General features: G+C 43.7%; 1 protein-coding gene across 1 annotated transcript in view; it reads left to right on the top strand.

Annotated features, from left to right (window-relative positions):
• Positions 1–21,861, top strand: part of PARD3 (par-3 family cell polarity regulator) — a 509,642-nt gene that overhangs the window by 478,894 nt on the left and 8,887 nt on the right. Inside the window, 1 exon segment of the mRNA XM_080936664.1 lies at positions 13,293–13,413. Within this exon segment, the coding sequence (XP_080792790.1) occupies positions 13,293–13,413 (121 nt within the window).

The raw sequence follows: 21,861 nt of genomic DNA on the forward strand, positions 1-21,861 counted from the left end.
TCAAGGAGAGCCTGGCACTGCTCTGCCTCCCGGACCTTCCATATGGAAGCTGGCTTTGAAATCCATGTCCCTGCCCTATGCCCTTGAATCTCCTGAGACCACCTTATCTGATGACTCTAGAATGTGTCAAGCTCACAGTTAAAGCCCACTGAAAACAGACAAAAAAATCTTTGAGCATTTTCAACAGAAAAGTGAAGGTTTTTTTTATTACATAAGACAATTTATAAAGGATAAAATGATTCATTTTCCTCAGCTACAGTTTTGTAGTTTTAGAATCTGGTGCTGGATAGCACAGCAACGTACTGGACCCCAGCCCTGGCATATGTCAGGCATGGAAGCACACATCTCAACCCTATCTCTTCCAGGGCAGAAGCCGGAGAGTCACCAGTACTGGGTGGTCAGAGCAGCATCTGCCATGAAGCAAGATTGCTGGGAGCCAGCCTTTCAGGTAGCGTTAGGATATAGACAGTGTACATGTGTCTTGATTAGGAGTTTACTGCTGCGAACAGACACCATGACAAAGGCAACTCTCAAGACATTTAATTGGGGCTGGCTTACAGGTTCAGAGGTTCAATCTGTTATCATCAAGGTAGGAACATGGCAGCAACCAGGGAGGCATGGTACAGGAGGAGCTGAAAGTTCTACATCTTCATCTGAAGAATGCTAGGAGAGGACTGACTTCCAGGGAGCTAGAATGAGGGTCTTAAAGCCCAGACCCACAGGAACACACCCACTCCAACTAGGCAATACCTCCCAACATTGCCACTCCTTGAGCATATAGGAACCATCACATGTAAGGGACTTTGAAAGCACACAAGACTCTCTAGCTTCAAGAACATATATACACACACACACATATATATTTAATCTGTATATTTATATATAAACAATCCCAATCTCCTCATGTAGGAACAAAGCCTGAGACAAGAGGTTGAGTTGGGTGACATTTAGACTTAAGTTATAAAATGAGCAGATAATATAAGCTATACTATTAGTTATAAAATTAATAAAGATGCATAAATTAAAGGTAAAATGGGGGAGGCATTGTAAAATTCTTTAAAAATACCAAGAAACAGTGGTGCTGTGGAGGTTTGAAGAAGAAATGCCCCCTCCAGTCCTGCGTTGGCTCATGTACCTGAACACTTGGTCCCTGGTTGACTACTGTTTGGGAAGATTTCGAAACCCTTAGAAGGTAGAGGCTTGATGGAGGAAGCACATCACTGGGGGCGGGCCTTTAAGGTAGGTAGCATTGCCTTCTCCGTAGTTTTTCCGGTGCTCCCGCTGTGATCTCTCGGCTCCCTGCTCCAGCCTCTTGCTCCCATAGCCCCTCGTGGACCCTTCCTCTGGAACAGTAGGCAAGCGTAATGTGGCCCAGCTATGAGCTGCTTTTTCACATATCACATCAGGAAGTAGCTATTGCAGACATATAGAAAGTTTTCTTTTGTCTTTGGGTATATCCAACTTCTCCCATTTTCTTGCTGCCCTCTTCTGTCTCCTTCTCTTCCTCCCCACCCCAAGCAAAAAAGCATTTCCTCACTCTTACTTCAACTTTCAAAATGATGTCTATTACAAACTGTTTTGGCCGTGTGTGTGTGTGTGTGTGTGTGTGTGTGTGTGTGTGTGTGTGTGTGTGTGTGAGAGAGAGAGAGAGAGAGAGAGAGAGAGTGTGTGTGTGTGCGCGCGCGCGCGCGTGCACCTTACTATATTGTTTCCCATTTTGAGTCATTTCAGGAACCCGTATAAAAATTTGCTATTATTTTGAATTGAAATACAATATGGAATCAAACCCTGTATCGCACTTGGATTTTATCTTTAAACAGACACCTTTCTTTTCTATAGCATTTCGCAATTATGCTATCATTAAAGACAGGAGAACGCAAAAAAAAAAAAAAAAAAAAAAAAAAAAAGAAACAAAGAAAATGTTAGTCCTTGGTTCTGTGTAATCATGTCATGATTAAAGAATTAAAATAATGGTTCGATAATTAGTTTCCACGTTTGTGCGATTAATTTTTTTTCTCTGATATGAAAAAGAACATGATAATCATTTTATTTTGTCACTAAAATCTATCAGCTTTTGTAATTTAATTTTCATTGCTTTTTTAATTTCAAAGTTCATAACTCCTGTCCCCCCCCCTTATTTCTCTGCTCTTAAAAAATAAATGGGCATTGAATTCCATCTGCCTTTTCCTCTTGAATGTCTATCTCAGTTTGAGACACAGACCTTAACTCGGGGTCACAGCTGGCTAACCCTTGCATCCCTGATGGCTGTATTGAATGAATAATACAACCTTAAACTTACAGCACCTCTCTCCCTGACTAAGTTGCCTCACATTTTCTTACAAGTCATAGTATAGTTGGAGAGATGCAACTTGTGGGAGGAGTATACTTTGAGGGTTATTAACCAGGTTATAATGACTTCATATCATGTGTGATTTCTTATAGGTGTAACACCTTACAGGTACTTTCCAAAATGCTTTTAGATTTGTAGATGAGCTCATCCCCGCCCCCATCACTTGGTTTTATGGCTCTGCCGGGTGGATTACTGGGTAGCTGACTAGGGATCAGACCCAGCACCTGACTGTTGCCTGCCCTTTGCCAACTTTGTTCAGTAAGGTGTGGGGGGTGCCACAAGGTCACCCAGACTCCTTCTTTCTACTGTCTCTGGTGTTTTTGGCCCTACATGGTTCTCTCATCAAATACCATCTGTTGAAAAAGTTCTATTTAAGCATATTTTTTTTCTATAAAAGCTTTGATAGCTAGATTTACATGGATATATTTTTAAAATTTTGTTTTGCTGCTTTAGTTTTATCTCTCATGCATGTGCAGATATATATGTAAGTGCACCACTGTGTGAACGTGGAAATCAGGGGATGACTTGAATGTTCTGTTTCGACTGTGTGGGTTCCAGGGATAGAACCCAGGTGTCGAATGAAGTGCCTCTACCCACTGAGCCATCTCACCACTATACTGGTAATTAAAAAAAAAAATCCAAGTATGAGGCATAATGATGGCTTAAGCCTAGCAGGTCAAGAGCAGCCTGAGTATCATATAGTAATACCTCCCTAATTAATAATAGTAATGATGATGTTGGTGATGACAATGATGGTAAAATTAGTAATAGTAATAATAATGATAATGCGTTTGTGACTTAGGCAACTGTTTCCTCTGAAGGGTTACTATCACACAAGCAGTCATCCTTCTGAGTAGAAGCCATCCTGACTTGTGTCTGACTCCTGTCAGGGAAAACCAGTGAGAGCTCCAAGTGTGCTTACTGTTGGGTCCTAAAGCTGTATGTGCCCATATACTGCAGCTAGAGGTGCTCCCCTCAAGCAAAGCTAAATTCCCCTCACTCCTGCATGCGACCACTGACAGGCTAATAAGGAAGAGTGATGATGGTGATAAAGAGAGCTACTTATAAAAACGATAGGGCTGTTACCAGGGGCCACAGAGGACAGACGAGCTTCCCACTGGTGAGGCGACCTCCCTGTGATCCACAAAGCATCCTGGGACTCAGAACTGCCTTTATCAGAGCGAACTTGGGATTAACCAGTCGTGATGACCAGCTTTTTAACCCAGAGAGTATAGCTCTATGGTTTTAATTTGTTATGATTTATTATAGTGGAATTGGTGTGAAATGGCCAACAAATCACGGGTGTCACAATCTGGAGATGAATTTTATCAGCTGAGCGGAGGGAGCGCCTGTGGGATTTGCACAAGCTTCTCATAATTCTTTTCATATTACAGATGATGAGGAAAACTGTAAAAAGAAACTGGAGGTGACTCAGTATTCCCTAAGTGGCTAAATTCACATGTGCACATAGACACATATAAATAGAGCTACTTGGTCTCTGTTTAGATGCCTGTGTACAATTTAAAGTGATTGATTTGTATACAGGCAAAGCTCTATTGGGGGTGATTTGTACACAGGCAGAGAGATCTTTCTACCTGGAATCCATTAACCCAATAAGACCACAGCCCATATCTTATACATCTGGGTTATTCTATGGAAAATGAAAACATTATAAGATATTTACCGGTTATAGTTTATTTCATGTTTATATTTGACTGGATTTAGATTCATCCACCAACATAGGAGTGCCATGTTGGGAAAGAGCGTGCTCCCAAAATACCAAACACTATAAATACCCTCCTCCCTCACAAAAAAAAATCTGCCCCTGTTCAAAGCTAGCTTCACATGCATAATTAATTGGAACATCACATTCTTGCTTCACAGCCCAAAGAGAAATTGAATTCAGGTGTTTGTGAAACACAGGGTGGAGTGGGGGGGGGGTACTGCAAATTTATGACCTGTGGCCTGAGTGTAAAACCCCAAGATATTTGCTGCTAAAACTTAATGAAGCTTGTGTGGAGGAGCTATTTTTATTTGTAATTTGGTAGCCAATGCATCTCTTGGTTTAGCCTCCCCACTCCTCCTCCCATTCCTCATCAATCTCGGAGTAGACAAGATGGTGGAAATCCTGCATCCTTGACCAGCCTGCTTTAGTATTGTCAGCTTTCGAATTAGTTTGCCCTATATCATTTTGGTCTACCCAAATTTTAACTCAGCTATGTGAGCCATGTCAGTTGGGAACAGAACAATGCCTAGAAAAACTCCTTTTCACCAAAAAGAAGCGAAGGTTTTCAAAGGATGGCAACCATTGACCTCTTCTGAAGAAGGCAGAGATGTTGGTCAGGAGAGACACCATAGTTCTGAGTGCTTGCTGCTGTGCCAACACGAGCACCCAAAGTACACCCCCAGCACTCACACAGAAATCCAGGCACGCTTGTCTATACCCATGGTATCAGTGCTGGGGAGATGGGGACAGGAGGATCCCTGCAACTTATAGCATAATTAGTGAGACCCTGAATTGAGGAAGACATCAGGTGTCAACCTCTGGTCTGCATCCTCAGGTGTATAATACTCACCAATCACATACAACACACACACAGGCACACATGCATAGATACACACATATACAAATGTGCACACATACATGCATACACATACACACATATATACACACATGAACATACTCACATGTGTACAGACATACACAGACATGTATACACATATGCACCTACACACAGAGTGGGGCCCTTAATGTCATTGTTATATTCCTAAGAATAACCACCATGTTCCAGAAGACAGATCTCCACTACACCCCACCTTGCTGATTGTACCTCAGGTTGAGAAGAATGCTCCAGATTTGAATGCCAGTAGGAAAAACAAAAGAGAGTGTTCCTTTCTAACAGTCCTGAGAAGTCAGAATCACAAGATTTCTTGGGCCTGCTGACCTGTCCAACTCAACAAAACAGATGAGTGTGAGCCCAGGTTCAGCAAAGGACTCTGTCTCTATCTCTATCAATAAAGTGGAGAGTAATTAAGGGGAAAAAATACTAGCATCATCTTCTGGTACGCAAGCATATGCATGCACGCACACACACACACACATAGATGAATAGGCTAGCTGTCAAAACAATGGAAACTTCTCAGTAGGAAAAACTTTGGTTGAGTATAGATTGCTTTTTTCCAGGATCTAAAATATCTGGAAATTAACTTCTTGTGTTTTTATTAGGACTAGAATAATGGCCCTTTGCATCTCCAGTAATTGGGTGCCCAGTACAGGTGTGAAATTCACTGGCATTTGGAATAGAATTTTGAGCTTAAGCCAGAAAGTAAATTGGTAGAGCTAAGGATTAGGCAAAAGTGAAGTGGCTGAGCACTCTCCTGTTGAAATTGATGATTTGAAGGCTTCCTGATAAGCCCAGGACCCTAAATGAATATCTCTTTGTAGGTGACATGTGAGTAAGCTTCATCAGCACCTGGGTCTCTGTCTTAGGGTTTTATTGTTGTGAACAGATACCATGACCAAGGCAAGTCTTATAAACGACCTTTAACTGGGGCTGGCTTACAGGTTCAGAGGTTCGATTCATTATCATCAAGGTGGGAGCATGGCAGTATCTAGGCAGGCATGGTGCAGGAGGAGCTGAGAATTATACATCTGAAAGCTGCCAGCTGAATAGTGGCTTCCAGGCAGATAGGATGAGGGTCTTAAGGCCCCCCCACAGTGACACACCCAGTCCAAGAGAGCCACACCCACTCCAACAAGGCCACACCTTCTAATAGTGCCACTCTCTGGGCTGAGCACATACAAACCACCTGTCTGCTTCAAACATAGACACTAGGAACATAAGGCTCACCAGGCTGTGGGGAGACATCCAAATTTTCTTTAGTACTGATTTTTCAGAACAGAGTGTGGTACTTAGTTTAAGTAGAGATCCTCCCACCTCCAACATTCAGGATGATATCTATGGAACACACTTTGTATCTGTGGTGTTCCATGGCTTTATTTGTTAGGATATATAGTAGACATTGATTTTTAAGTTGTATCTTCTATACCAGTGTTTATTTTGTGGACTTTTTTGCAGGGACCATCTTTATAAATGACAGTATCAGAATTCCCCTGTACTACAAGCATCTATTTTTCCCTGTTCTTTTTGAGAAGCTTGTTTTTGCAACAGGCCATGTTTATTTGGTTTCAGTATAAGGACAAAGTTGTATGTATCTTTACATCACTTTAGCAAGTGAGAGCTACCCCGTGCCACACTCTAACCTGAGTGAGCTGGGAGTGGAGCCTAAGTGGTGCCTGGGGGTCCTGTGGGAGGGAGGTCTTGAGAGCACACTGTGGTGGGTGGTGCATAGCAAAAGACCTGGTAAGGACTGGTTAGGTTCTGCTCTGTTCTAGGCTGAGTTCCCTTGATGCTTAGATACAGACTTAGTTTAGCTCTAAGTTCTTCCCCCACTTCTTTCTCTTGTTCTGTCTGTCTCTGTCTTTCTCTGTATGGTCTGTCAGTCTACAGGTATATATGTGAACACTTGCCTGAATATATATATATATGACTAGTTAACCGCAGACGTCTTCCTTAGTCTCTGTCTACCTTGTTTTTTGAGACAGGGATCCTTGCAACTCTGACTAGCTTGACTGAAAAGCCAACAGGCATCTACTTGTTTCCACCTCACAGATTTTGCTGGTTAGTTTTTATACCAACTTGACATGGACTAGAGTCCTTTGTGAAAAGCAACCCTTAATCAAGAAAACAGATTGTTCTTAGGACAGTCCTGGGATCTATTTTAATTAGTGATTGTTGGGTGGGGGTCAGGCTCACTGTGGGCCACGTCACCCCCTATGGTCCTGGGTGCTATAAGAAAGAAGACAGAGCAAGCTGTGAATACAAGTCAGTAAGCAGAGTCCCTCCAGGTTGCCTGCCTTGTTTGAGTTCCTGTCCTGACTTCCCTCAGCCATGGAAATGTGACCTCAGAGTGATAAGCTGAAAGAAACCTTTCCTTCCCAAGTTGTTTGTAGTCATTGTGTTTTTATCTCAGCAGTAGGAACCCTAAATAATACACAGATTACAAGGGTGTGCCAACATACCTGGCTTTTTCTACATGGCTTCAAATCTGATTCCCATGCTTATGTAGAAATCACTGACTGAGCTACCTCCCTGGTCCTGTTTGCATTCTTGTACTGTGGAAATGTTCTTGTCGAGAGCATGGAGCAGCAAACCCATGACAGTCACATCTCAGAATCCCTGTCCTTACCATTTCTGTAGGTGTTCCGTTGGACAGGGTAAGCTATCTGACCATGACCAATATCAGTGAGCTATGTTTTCTCTGCCTAACAAATTAACACAAGTTCAGTCATTCCAGACAGCACACATCTGTATCCCAGTCATGGTTCAGCTCGGGGTTTCATAGTGGACAGTGAAGAGTATAGTGAGGCTGGCTATTCCATGGAGGTTCTGGTGGGGAAGTCCAGACCTCCTTGCTCTTTCTTTGCAACTGTGGAACTTGGAGCAGGCAGCTCCATTCCAGAGGTGAGTAGCAATGGACCCCCTATTCTTAGGTGGTCATGTAAGTGTAATCTCACACACTCAACAATGGTGACTCCACCTCATTGACTAGAAAAAGGTGGGTCCTGTCCACACTTGAGGGTGAGTTTCAGAAAGGCAGCACACAAGAAGGTGAGAGAGCCATGAGCCACTTTAAAGTGTAAGCTTCACAAATATTTGCTGGATGATGAATGGGCTCTGCCACGAGCCACTGGTGATGACCGTGAACAGGACTGAGGGAAAGGCGCATGCATACTCATTCTGAGAGGCACTGTATCGGCGTTTCCATCACAGGCCAGGGGTGGGGTGTGTGTGGGGGAACTAAGTACAAAGCTGGCCTGAGAAGTTAGGAAACGCTTCATGGAGGTGGAATTTGATTTCCTGGTAGAATTTTGAAAGCTGAAAAGAGAGAGTGGAGGTGGGGGAAGAACTATTTGAACAAATGCATCCCGTACCATATTTAGTTACTTTCTTCTTCAGTATCAGATACTGTGCCAATTGGGGACCAGAGAAGGCTGGCCAGGATCCAGTCAGGCCTATTGTCCACCTTCATACTGGCATTCACATCTTTCTTCCATGGGCATAACCAGAGGACCAAGGTAGAAATTCCTATTTAACAAATGTATGACTGGCTTGCCCTCCTTTCGAATTTGGGGTCTTAATGCTCTACCCTTGCTTCTGGGTTTTCAGAGTTCTGTTGCATAATTGAAAATGCAAATGCCATGGTATTTTTAGTCTGTAAAAAATTCGTCAGTTGCATTAAGCATTCCTTCCCCTCTGCAAACTCTCTTTGCTCCTCTAAGAAGATGGGTCAAAATTCAAGTCCACAAGAGAGTTCATCCAGGCTCTGTTTGGATTGGAAGAAGAAGGTGGATTAGGAGGCTGTAAGAGCAGTGCCCATTTTCAGATATTTGGTACACTTTAGTAGCCACCAGGCTTTCCTTTTGGATAACAGAGTCTGTGGATGCCCAAATTCTTTATAGGATATTAAAGGATATCCACATATGAAATCTATGAATATACACTCATATACTTTAAATCCTGTCTAGGCTTACAAGACCTAACACCATATGAACACTATGTAACTTATCAGTATGTTTTATTATGTACAGAATAACAGCAGTTTACAAGTTAGGCATGGGTTGCCGAGCCAGCGGCCCGAGCACTGGAAGAAAAAGGTCCGTCTCTCTAGAGCCAACAGAAGTTGTTGCATTCTTGTGATTTTAATAAGTGGTTTGATAAAGCTCCAAAGTTCCAAAAAGTTAAGGGACCAGAGATTGCATAGCGGTTAAGCACACTGGCTTTCCTTCCTGAGAACCTGGGTTCAATTCCCAGGACCCACGTGTAGTCTCAATCTTCTGCTAACTCCAGTTCTAGGAGATCTGATGTCCTCTTGTGGCCTCCGTAGGCACTGCATATGCATGATGCACAGGTATGCATGCCTGTCAAAAACCCATACGTGTTAAAACATACAGAAAAAAATTAAGTCATGAGCTTAACAGCTTCCTCCCACCCCCAATATTTTCTGCCCACGGTATGTTGAACCCCAGGATGCACCCTCTCTCTAAACTGGCTGCATCTGTTCCTCCGACTGCCAGTCAGAGACTGTGGGGCTACAGTTGGCGCGGTAGAAATAAACGACTTAGGACAGCAAACAGACAACAGCAATACAGAATATAAAGTAGAGGTAGCTGCTGGCTGCCAACTGCCCTCTTGTGTTTGGCTTGTTTTGAATTAATGTGTTTTTTTTTTTTAAGTCAATGGTTAAATTTAAGGTAGAAATCAGAAGAGCCTGGGCTGTGATGGCACACAACTTTTTTTTTTTTTTTTTTTTTTTTTTTTACTTTTAATTGATTTGTTGTGACTTTCCCATCACGCAGCATAGCCAATAATACATGTACACACAACAACACAGAAAGTCTCATTGTGGAAGCTGTAGTGTGTCACAGTGTGTCCCACGGCTTACCCCTCTGTCCACACACCTTCACTTGTTGCAATGAACATTCTCGAGTCCAGGGTCTGGTTCCAGATCTCAGGCTTCTGTGATATCAGTATCACAGAACATCAATATTGGATCCTCGTCAGGACTCCTCCCCGTTATCCTGCTGTTGCTCTGTGTGCTGGAGATCCTGTCGCTTTGGAACAGCAGGACTGGCCTTTTCATGCATCCTAACCATTTGCAGATGATACAGATTTGGGGGATGGGCTGATTCAGAGCCCTGGATCCGGCTGGGCCTGGGTGGTAGTTGAGCTGGTCAGCCTGCCGGCTCTACTTTATCTGCACCACCAGGGGGAGCTCTCCAGCACTGATTCAGCTAGGGGTGGCACACACCTTTAATCTCAGCACTCAGGAGGCAGAGGCAGGTGGATTTCAGAGTTCAAGGTCAGCCTGGTCTTCATAGTGAGTTCCAGGACAGTGAGGGTTAAACAGAAAAACCCAGTTTGGAAAACCAAAACCCAACAAACAGAACAAAAGAAAGGAAGAAAGCAAACAAGCACGCCCTTCCCCCAATCTTAGCCCCACCCCATGGCAGGTAGATGCCTCCATATCATGGACTCTTTACCCCCCATTAGTTGCCAGTGAGGCCCTGGAGCCTTCCCAGCTATAGAGCCTGCTTGTTGAATGTACTCCCGGGCCCTTCCCTGACTGGCTGCCTCAGTCTTCACAAGTAGCACACTTACTATATTTTCCTAGATGGTCATTTTCAGACCAGTGAGTGGGGACAGGTGCCATTGTGCAACCTGCGCCCTCATCCTGTATACCAAGAGTGTCAAGTTAGCAGGCCTGCAGAAGCTCCACTTACGCTTAGCACAAATAAGGGGAAAACATACCAGGCCCACAGGAGGCTCCAACCCAGGTGTCCTGTTTCTATGGACCTCTAAGTCCCACTACACCATGTGTATATGATGGACCAGAAGTCTCTGAAAGACAGGGTCCAGAATATAGTAGAACAACCTACATCATTATTGAACTAAAGCAAATCTTCTTCAAATAGTACACACACATGCATGTGCATGTACATACACATGTACGCATACAAGCAGTCAAGCTACAAAAGCCAGTATTGCAAGAGAAGACTAAGTGTTAGCATTTGGACTAAAGATGTCTTTTGTATGTTCATAAGTGCATCCTAACGCCCTATCATCTCTGTACAGATCCCCACGATGTAGGGTCTCTGGAAATGCAATTTCTGCACTCCTCATTAAGACTTCTTTTGTCTCAGTCATCTCTTGAATCTACTTTGGTGGTGTTTTTATTTTATTTCTCACCAGGGTGGGGAGAATAGGGAGAAAAGAAAAAGACCAGCTTTAAATTGGCACCAGCTCTAATGTGGGTTGATTGGGATGTGTAGGGATTAGTCACTGTTGCTAATGAATATTTAAATCTCCTTTGGCTTTCTTGGCAAAAGAGCTCATCAAAGTTTTCAAAGCCCAGATTTGAATGATTGGCCCATCACAGCCTGGCCTGAGAAACAAGTTAGCTGATACAATAGTCCCTCTCTTGAAGCCAGGTCTCACCTCCATACTGCCAATGGGTGCTCCCAAAGGGTACTTGATGGCCTTCCCATCCTTGGAAATCATCATCATCAATCATGAAAGCATCGAAGCCCACCTTCGGCTAATGCCAGAAAAGTGCTATTGCTAATCCTGTTTAATCCTGTAGAACACAGGCAGAAAGAAACCTGAGGAAAGAACAGAAACTGGGAAGATTTGGAAATCAAGGCCCAGGGGAGTTCTAGAGCTGATCTCAGAATGCCACTGAGGTCAGCAAAACTGAAATTAAGGACCTTGTCAGCCACCTTGTTGGGAAATGACTTTCACCTCATCACAGACGGTGGAAGATTGGTTTTCATCGCTTGCTTGGATTTCACGAGACCCATAAATGTTAGTGCATGGAAACAGTTGAGCAGTGGTTCTGGTGAGGTCAGAGCACCTTCATAGTTAGTCTTGCCTCTGATCATCCTTCCATTGATGCATGTTGGGAGCAAAGGAACTCAGCCAGTAAAGGGACAGTAATGTTGGGAAATTCTCACTTTTCTGTCACTGCTCTGGCATCTAGAACATAGCATGCCCAGATAGTCACTGTTGGCTGAAAGGAAGGAACTGTAGGCTGGTAGTTAGTGCTAATGTCCTGGAACAAGAGATAGCTATATTTCTCTTTTAAAAGGTAGTAGGAATCCTGGTCTGCATGTTTCAGAAGCATGGGTGGAAACTTTCGAGACCGCACCAGCAGCTGCCTGGTTTGAAACAGCACATTACAGACCTGTTAACTTTCACGCTCTCAGACCAGTCCACCCAAAACATTTGCCAGCCACCCCCTTGAAATGTCAGTTTCCATACGTGGCGGGGTGAGGGGAAACTCTGTTTTCTCTGCCACTCTTCTAGATGTTCTTCCTGCAAAAGGAAGCTCCATACTGTACAAAGGGCAAGCATCATTGTTTAAGCAAGTGGTTTGCTCAAATACTGCCTCCACTTGATTTTTTCCTATGTTTCTCATTATACTGTGAAAATCATATCTTGTGCGTGGCCTTGATGACATGTGAACAGGAAGCTAATGAATTAGCGATATGATTTGGTCTTTCATATCAGTGAGGATGGGCACACACTCATACATGTATGCACATGCACACACACACATGAAATCTATACATCCACATGCATAAACATACAATTAAGTATGCACAAAGATGCCCACACAGGTGCATGTGTACATTTATTGTATGCAGCTCTGCAGAGAAAACATGCTAGGCTGGCCTTATATGTACCCCTGGAAGCACACCTCCAGCTTCACTTTAATTTTTGGTCTTGTTTTTGAGACAGAATCTCACTAAAGTGACAGGCGTGGCTAGAACTTCCAACCCTCCTGCCTCAGCTTCCCACACAGATGTCAGAACCATTGATACGTGCCACACCTGGCTTGTGAAGCTGAGTGTTGTTGCTGTTTGTCAGGGGAGGTTAGCGTCACATCACTTGATTAGGATGATTTTTATGGAAGATAACTATCTCTGCTTCGTATGTAAAAGTCAAGAGAAGAATGGTACGCTCCAGGCTAGGGAACTGGAGGGGCTAGTCTGGACCTTAATTGTTCTGATGGCCAAAGCCCCATCCTTCCAAACCTTTGCTGCTAGTGCCTAACTAGGTTATAGAAAGGGAGACTTGAAAGATCGCTACAGAAGAGGTCTCCCTCCAAACACGGCTCATCCTCTCAGAGCTCTGCTGGAATAGCTGCAGTGAGCCTAAGTCCTGAGAACAAATGACCATTTCAAATGCCCAGGTTTTGTTGTAAAAATCCACTTCCTGTTTGAGCAACATCCCATAGCTAGCTGCCCTTCTTTCCCCTCACAACTGTGATTTATGGTTGCTTTTCTTGAGGGTGCTCATGGCTGCTCCTTCTCTTTTAGCAATCGGTCTACTCCTAGCAACCATGACCGGATACAGCGTCTACGGCAAGAGTTCCAGCAAGCCAAACAGGATGAGGATGTGGAAGACCGGCGTCGTACCTACAGCTTCGAGCAGTCCTGGGTGAGCGTTTGGTTCCTTAGCCCAGCAAATAGACTAACAGCTGCCCTGCAAGATAGGCCCCTGAGCTATGACCTCAGTCCTTTATGAAATAAGACAAGATGGAGCCAAGTCCCTCTGACCTTTAGCATTCTGACCTTTCCCTCATTTCCATCTGGGTTCCATCATTGCTAATTTCATTCTGTATCTTGTTCTACCATCTGTCCGCTGTGTAATAGGTTCAAATAGCTGTGTGACCAGACACCACCACAGAGTGTCTGCTCTCCACTGCCTTTGTTATTAAGTTTACTTGGTGCCTTTCTGTAGAGCAGAGCCAACTTAAGTTCAGCTCATGAGCCTTTGTGCCTATGAAACAGAGATTGGTAACTTTCAGTTCTCTAACCTCTCCCTCTACCCCCCTATACTTTTTGTTTTGTTCTGTTTTGTTTTATTGAGACAGGACCTCATACAGCCTATCACTATATAATCAAGAATAACCTTGAAATCCTCCTGATCCTCCTACCTCTGCCTCCAAGCATGATGCATATGTGCATCAATCATCCCAGTTAGCTGTGGTGCTGGGCACTGAACCCAGGACTTCACATATCCTAGGCAAGCACTCTACCAACTGAGCCACATTCCCAGCCCTTCCAAGTATTTGCCAAATCCCTGTTTATCTGGTTTCACCTCCACTCCCATCCATCCTGTGTGAGGCTATTTCAGTGATCTCTTTAGAATAAAACTCTGGCTGTTTTTCCTGTGTCCTGCATCTGCAAAACCTGGTGGCCCTTCTGGGTAGAGAGATGGTAGCAGAGTTGGGGCTGGAGACAGGGAAGGTTTGTTTGGAAGGGTGGGAATGAGTCAGTAAGAGCTGCCCACAGAGGCAAACACTCCTCTGCCCTGGTGGCAGCTCAGCCCTCACCGACTACCTGGAGGACTAAGGAAGAAGGAATTATATTTACAGAGAATTTCTATGATTGAGATGAGAGAGACCAACAGGTAAAAGGCCAGGATGTGCTACCATCCCGATGAGGATTCAGGGGTCAGGACTGGTTATTCCGAATTGGGGGGGGGGGGGGGCTGTGCTCAAGCATATATAAGAATGGTCAGATGTCTAAGAACCATAGTGGGACAGCTATGCTGTCCTTGAACTTGAGGCACAAAAGCCCAGGAGACTAGTACCCAGATGTTGATGAGCCCCTTCAAAACAGTTCTAGGAATAAAACGCAATGTACCAGACTTCTGGACAGGGCGGAGGAAGAACAGTATGAGAAAAGACTTGAGTTAGACATGTGGTCCTCCTTGACCAGAGGAAGGCTGACAGTGCAGGCAGTTACTTGGATGGCAAACTGGTCACCTCAGGTATGGAATAATTTCCTAAGTTGTGTATCAGAGGTTGACCTTTTATTTTTCATTTGCAAATGATTGAGGTCTTGTTGAGAATTCTTTTCAGTGATCACACAAGTGAGCTTACAGCAGCCATCATTTTGTTCTACACAGTCACCTTAACATCAGCTCTCCTTGTTCCCTTGGTGAGATCTGCTAAGTGTGACCTAGAAGAGTGTAAGCTCCTCCAGTTTTTACTGTCCTGTCAGTAGCTAGGAATCTTTTTTCTTCCCATATGTTTGCTGACCTGGTAGCTCCTCATCTATTTTTGGAAGGTTCAGTGTAAACCCCAGCAGTGTGGAATACTACCTGCTCATGGGCTTTTGTTCAAGACAGTACCTGGGTTGAAAAGAGCTGGTTTGTGGCACAAAAGGCCTTTAGAAGAGCATAGGTCCAGAAAATGTTCTTCCCCACCCATGCAGGCAGAGCCTAAACAAAGCCTTAACTCTTCCCTAAGGTAACTTAGGGCAAGTTACTAAGAAGTAGCTGGGGCGCTGGGGTGTTCCTTATTATGGAATCTTGGGTTTAGACAGAAACTACGATTGATCAAAAAGTATTAAACTGCAGGTCTACACACAAGAGCACAGAATGCTGGGGGATTTGTGCAACCCACATTCGATGCACTGGCTGAAGCAATTGAGAAGTGGGTAACAGAGACTTTAATAATATTGCTAATTCCTTTCTATTCCCAGTCCGTAGCCACCGAAAGTAAGTTTAATCCTTCAAGGAAAGAACTGACCCTGTGAATGTCAGTGTGAATGTCCTTGCTTCGTTCCTTGAACTCGGCAAACCAACAGAAAAATCTGCCTTTCCTTCCACTTTCCTGAAAGGTGTGGGCTTACAATGGTTCTTTCTGTCTTACCAATGCTTTGCCTGGTCTCATCAGGAGCCCAGTACACAGAAGCCAGGGGGATTTGAGAACTGCAGGTTTGGTATTGTTGCCATTGCATTAATGACTTGCAAGGCATCTGCTGCTGCTTGCTAGTTGTTCCTTGTCCTTCATTCAGAAGATATCAGCCTTTCCCTGTGACCACAGCTCACACTGCAAGGGGAGTCCTTGTCTTTTTCCTAGAGAAAGCTGTTTTAGCAGCAGAGGGGTATCAGTTTCTTATGAAAAAAAGCCCCTTGCTACAGCAAAGTAGACCCCTTGCTTTAGGCTCCATAACCACCCCTGAAGGCAAACTTCTATGTACCCGTGCTATCTGCAGAGGAGGTTTACTGGGTGCTAAGAGCTGCTGATGTTAATGGCTTGCTCTGTGGATCTGTACCTAGTTCTCAAGGTTCAGGTGCTTCAGGTAGGAAAATCTCAGAGACAGAAGCTCCGATAGAGAGACTGTCAAAGCATGCCTTTACAAAGAATTCAGGGGAAGCCGTGTTCTGAGGACTTTTCAGCGTTTACACAAGTTCTTAGTAACATTTAAACTGCGGAGCATTCAGAGCCCACAAGAGTTTGACAGAACAAGGGTTTGGCAGAGAACTGAGACACCAAAACAGACAAAAGTTGTCTCAGCTGTACCACCCTGAAGGCCCCCAATCCCATCTGAACTGGGAGGTTAAACAGGACCAAGTGTGGTTTGTATTGGATGGGAGACAGACACAAGATGGCTTCACCGTGGTTAAAGTTGTAAATAAGGGAACTATAGAAGATAATGACCATCATTAGCAGTATCCACAGTTAATCAGAGTGAATCATTTGTGTGACTTAATTGGATAAAACTTCTTTCTACCCAGTATCAGACCCTTAAATTGTCATTGTAACCAGTAAGGAATACATATGAGAGTCAAGGATGTTTAACTTGTTAAATAAGAACCTTCTGCCTTAAAGGGATATTGTGTTTTGTCATTTTTATATAAAACACACAAACTTTTTTTTTCCTATATGTGCCTTGAGCACATGTAAAATTTACAAAGTTTTATTATTCATATTCAGGTAGAAAATACAAAAGCTTCAAATGGTTATTTATAAGAATTAGAGATGGTCTGTATGTATATATGCACACTTCACACTATTTTTCTATCTATATGAAATTAAATGACCAAGTATGTTCTAAATTCTGAAATTTGTATGTAACTATCAATTAACTAACATTTATTGCTACCTTTATAATACACTGTAAAAAGTTACATATTGCCTAGTTCTAGTTACTATTCTAACTTTACATTTTATCTACACAGTTTTCCTCATTAGTCTGTTAATTATTTTAGCTTTTTTGTGTCTTATTCTTGTAAATAACCAAAGAATAATTTTAATTAGCTGCAAGGAGTGCTTACTAGATGCAAATTCAGTGGCACTCTGTGGAGGTCTTTAATAGCTTTTTCTTTCCCAGGATGAAACCAGCATTTTTCAGCTTTCTCAGATCTGAAGTAGCATCTTTCTAATCATGATAAAGACTGATATTTTGCAGCTCACTTACAAAAGCAACAGGCGTATTTTGTGGTTTTAAGGAAGAGATTCCATTGTGTTCTCTAACAATGTCTTTTCTTATTTAGACCTGGCACGTGGGGCTCTTTTTTTTTTTTTTTTTTAATTTAAAAGGTCATTTCTTATTTCATTACAAACAAGACCTACATGATTTTATAATTTGCAGGTAAAGCAGCTTTGTTTTTTTGCCTGAATTTTAGGGTTGGGACTCTTTGCTGGCACCTGGATTTTCTGTACAACTGTTTCTTTTGTGATTGTGTGTGTGTGTGTGTGTTAGAGGTTACTGTAGATGCTGTTTTCATTACTCTTTATCACATTTTGAGGCAGAACCTTTCATTGAACTACGAGCTGTAAATGGGCTAGCCTGGGTGTTCTGCAGGCTCTGGACATCTGAACTCAGGCCTTCATACTTGTACAGAAAACATCCCTGCCCCAACACACACACATTGTTGTTTCTAATGGGAGTGGTTGAAAACATGGACTCCTCTATGGGGTTACCTGTTCTCTCTTTCTCATCTTTATTTTTGTAACATTTGATTCAGATACATGGCTGTACTTCTGTCATGGGGACTGAAGTTTAGCCTTTGAAGGTAGGATTACCTCTCAGCAACTGTTCTCATAATGCTTATGAGATCTGCACTGAACTTTTGAGAGAATACTGTGTGTGTGTATGTGGAGGCCAAAACCACCTCCATTATTTCTTGGATACCATCCATGTTCTTTTTGTTGAGACTTGGTTTCTTGTTGAACCTGGAGCTCACTGCTTTTGCTGGCTGGCTGGCCAGTGAGACCTTAAAGCACCTTGTCTTTGTCTCCCCATTGCTTGGATTATAATCATGTGTGCAAACCTGGCAGCTCCTCTTCCACCTCCTTTTCTTTTTCTCTGCCTCCTCCTTCCTTCCTTTCTTCTTCCTCTTCCTCCTATTTTTCCTCCCCTCCTCTTCGTCATTGGTTTTGGGTTTGGAAGCTGGAAGTGACTTCTTACTTCGGGCAAGTCTAAACTTTTGCCAGAGTGATTTTATCAACTTCTCGCTATGCACTAGTCATATGCAATCTTCCCTAAGACAGGAGGCCTATTAGAGTTGCCTCTTAAGGATGAAGGTGACTGGCATGGCCTTTTGCAGGTTTGGGGAAAGAGATGAGGTGTCAGTCTGTCAGCACCTCAGTCATTCACTTGTGCATGCTTCAGTCCCTGTGATGATCATTGCTGGAGCCTGCCAGAGCTTCAGTATATACTTACAACTGACAAGGTTTGAACAGTGTCAGAAAGTGCACAGTAGAAGAAACAACAGCCCTTCAACTCTTTCCCCCTCTGTCAGAATCAAATTTTCAGGCTGCCAGGAGAAACAACTTAAAAATATACCTGCGTTTTCGTAAGATCTTCCATTTTCTTTTCACGTCCCGGTAAGCATTTTGTCAGAAAACAGCGTGAGCTTAAATTGCTGCTTACTAAATCCTATTGCAGAATGCCAGCGCCTTCCTGACATGTGCGGGTAGCTCACGATGGTGAGGAGGAAGGAAACTTTGGAGGTGCAGTATGAACTTTATGTATTTTCCCTGTCTGGTGATGTTCCCAAAGGTCTGGCAGGTGCACTGCTAGCCAGTAGTTTAGTGGCATCCTGCCTCATGGAAGGGAGAGAAGATGCCAGTCTTTATTAATTTAGAAGATGCTATGTGCATCAAAGCAGGAATTCACTGGGGAAAAATCAATCATCTCTCTCTCTCTCTCTCTCTCTCTCTGTATGTGTGTGTCCTTCCTACCTTCCTGAAAGCTCCTTACTAAAAGAGCTCACCAACTAGGTTGGCTGGCCTGTAAGCCTCAGGTTCCTCAGACTCTGCTTCTCCAGATCTGAAATTACTAGTACCCACCACCATACCCAGCCTTTAGGCAGGTTTTGGGTCCAATATCAGGTCCTTATGCTAATACAGCATACACTATACCCACTGAACCATTTCCCACCCATGCTGAAGATACATGGTGCTTTTGTTGTTTGAGCTATGTTGGATATAGTCTCTGTCACACATCTGCCCCAGCTAGTATGGTTGTGAATTTCCACCAGCACAGACTGGGTACCATAAAGTCTAATTGCTTGCAATGTTATTTTTGTGCTGGAACCTTTTTAATCATATGCTGGCTGAACATATCTGCTTTAGATGTATGCCCTGGACATTGCCTTATTGTTGCTGACCAGTCCATAAGGTGCTTCATCCTGGCAGAAAGAGAGCAGTTGATGCTGATGACTTTCTCTTTAGACATGCAGGGATGGTATTCTTCAGGGAGTGGGACTCACGTTACCTTAACACTCTCCTATGAGTGCTAAGGACATTATTTACGGGGTCATAACATGCCACTGGTTTTCAGTGCTAATAGAAAAGTCAGTTAGAGCTTTTTAGCTGATATTCTTCACATGGAATACGTATACTGCACAGTGTCACAGAGGGACACAAATTGGATGGGCAACAAGATGGGTGTCTCGGGTTGCCAAAGCAGAGTAGCAGTAAGCCATCCCTGGGTATTCTGTGAAGTTGTATTTTGATCTACACAGCACAGTGTATAAACTTAACAATCCACTGTAAATGAAAAACACGCTCCACACGTGACCTGATGGTCAGAGTATGTGACCAGGTAGAGTAAAGATAGCTCTTAGGTTCAAGTTGGCCAGTTACCACTTCCTGTTGACCCAGGGAGATGCATTATTACTTAAACTGGCTCATTCCTTATTCATAAGCTCATAGGTCCATGCTAAGGCAAGGGTCTAAGGGTCCCTGGTCTTCTTTGGCTTATGACCTTAGATACAGAAGGCCTATATTTGGTAACAGTACCCCCTTTCAGTCAATCTTTAGTTTCAAAATTTAGCTGTCATGTCATAATAAAAGTAGACACCACTAAATGTTCACCAGCTCAGCCAGCCTTAAGTCACAGGCCCATGAACTCCTCCTGCCTTTGTCAGTTATGGTAGCAAAGTTTTATTTTTGTTATGGTGGTTAGTTGGTTGGTTCAACACAGGGTCTCATGTAGCCCAGGCTGGCCTCAATCTCTCTATTTAGGTTGACCTTCACTTTCTGATACTTTTGCCTCTACCTCCCAAGTCCTGAGATTGCAGGTGTGTTCTACTGTGTTCATGTTATTGAATACAGGAGAGAAAGTCAGGACTTCCTTTGTACATGCTCAGTGACCATCACACCAACTGAGCTATGTTACCAGCCCTCTGGTCTTAACTTCTTTTTGTTGTTGATTTTTTTTTTTTTCAAGATAGAGTTTCTCTGTATAGCTCTGGCTGTCCTAAAACTTGCTCTGTAGACCGGGCTGGCCTCAAACTCACAAAGATCTGCCTCTAGAGTATTAGGAGTGATTAAAAGTGTGTACCACTACCAACTGAGCCCAGTTTTCACTTCTGAGCTTCTCTCTCTCTCTCTCTCTCTCTCTCTCTCTCTCTCTCTCTCTCTCTCTCTCTCTGTGTGTGTGTGTGTGTGTGTGTGTGTGTGTGTTTGCTTCATAAGGAATGTCAATTACTGCCTGTGTCAGTACCTACCAAGCAAGTGGCTGCTCTATTTTAAATGCTGTGCCCAAACCAAACTCCACAGTTAAAGCCAAGATATGATATGGTTCTTTTCCCAAATAAGTTTGAGTGAGAATTTAGCTGAGAGGTGGCACAGTTGGTATAGTGGTTACCCGTGGGGCTGGGTGCCCAAGGCCTCACACGGAGATCTCTGGTCAGGGAGGGCGAATGGCTTCCTCCACCTCCACTGCTGGGTCTGGCTAGATGTGTGGGTTCAGATAAGTGGGAAAGGGATTCTAGAAAGGGGAGCACTGCTTCTGCCACCTCCTCTGCTGGTGCTGCCCCATCTTCATTTTGGCTGATCCCGGGCCAGCAGGAGACTCCAGCATGGGGTGAAGGGGAGCTTTGGGAGAGGAAATCTCTTCCCAAGCAGCAATGTTACAACTCTTATGACAGAAGCTCTCAGATGATGGAGTAATTTCTGCACACCTTTGGACAGGCCTCACGTATACCGTTTTGGGATGGTTGAGTCTGACAACAGGTGCTTCCTATTGGCTTGGCCTGAGGGCTTGGGAATATCTCATCTACATATTTGGGAGTATGGTTCTGCTTTTGTCCTGAGTCTACATGACATGTGGTCACATCCTCACCTGCGGAGGAGGGGCTTGGGCGTGGCTGACCTGGCTTGATCTTACGTCACATTCTTACCTGTAGAGAAAGGGATTTGGGGCATGACCTACCTATGTGATTCAAACCTTACTTCAGGGAGCTGTAGCTGCATGAGAGGGGCCTGATCTCCTGGGAGACTAGGAAGCTCCTGCTGTCCCTTAGGGTCCCGGGGCTTCTACTTATCTCGACCGAGAATCAAGGTACCCTTCACTGCCGATTGCCCCATACATGGAGCCCTGTGGTCCATACCCAGTACCACATAAATCAGGCATTCTGATCTCAGTGTTCAGAAAGTAGAGACAAGGGGATCAGGAGTTCAAAGTCACACAGTGAATCCAAGCTCAGTCTGGGTTACATGACATCCTGTCTCAAAATAATGAAGTAAAATAAACTCGATATAGATAGATAAAAATCATAGAGTTCATAAAACATTTCAAAGACCCTTAGTAAGAGTCAGCATTGGAGGCTTGGCAGTGTCATTCAGTCAGGCATTGG

The sequence above is a fragment of the Micromys minutus genome (genome assembly GCF_963924665.1).
Source record: "Micromys minutus genome assembly, chromosome: 24".
Taxonomy (NCBI): Eukaryota; Metazoa; Chordata; class Mammalia; order Rodentia; family Muridae; genus Micromys; species Micromys minutus.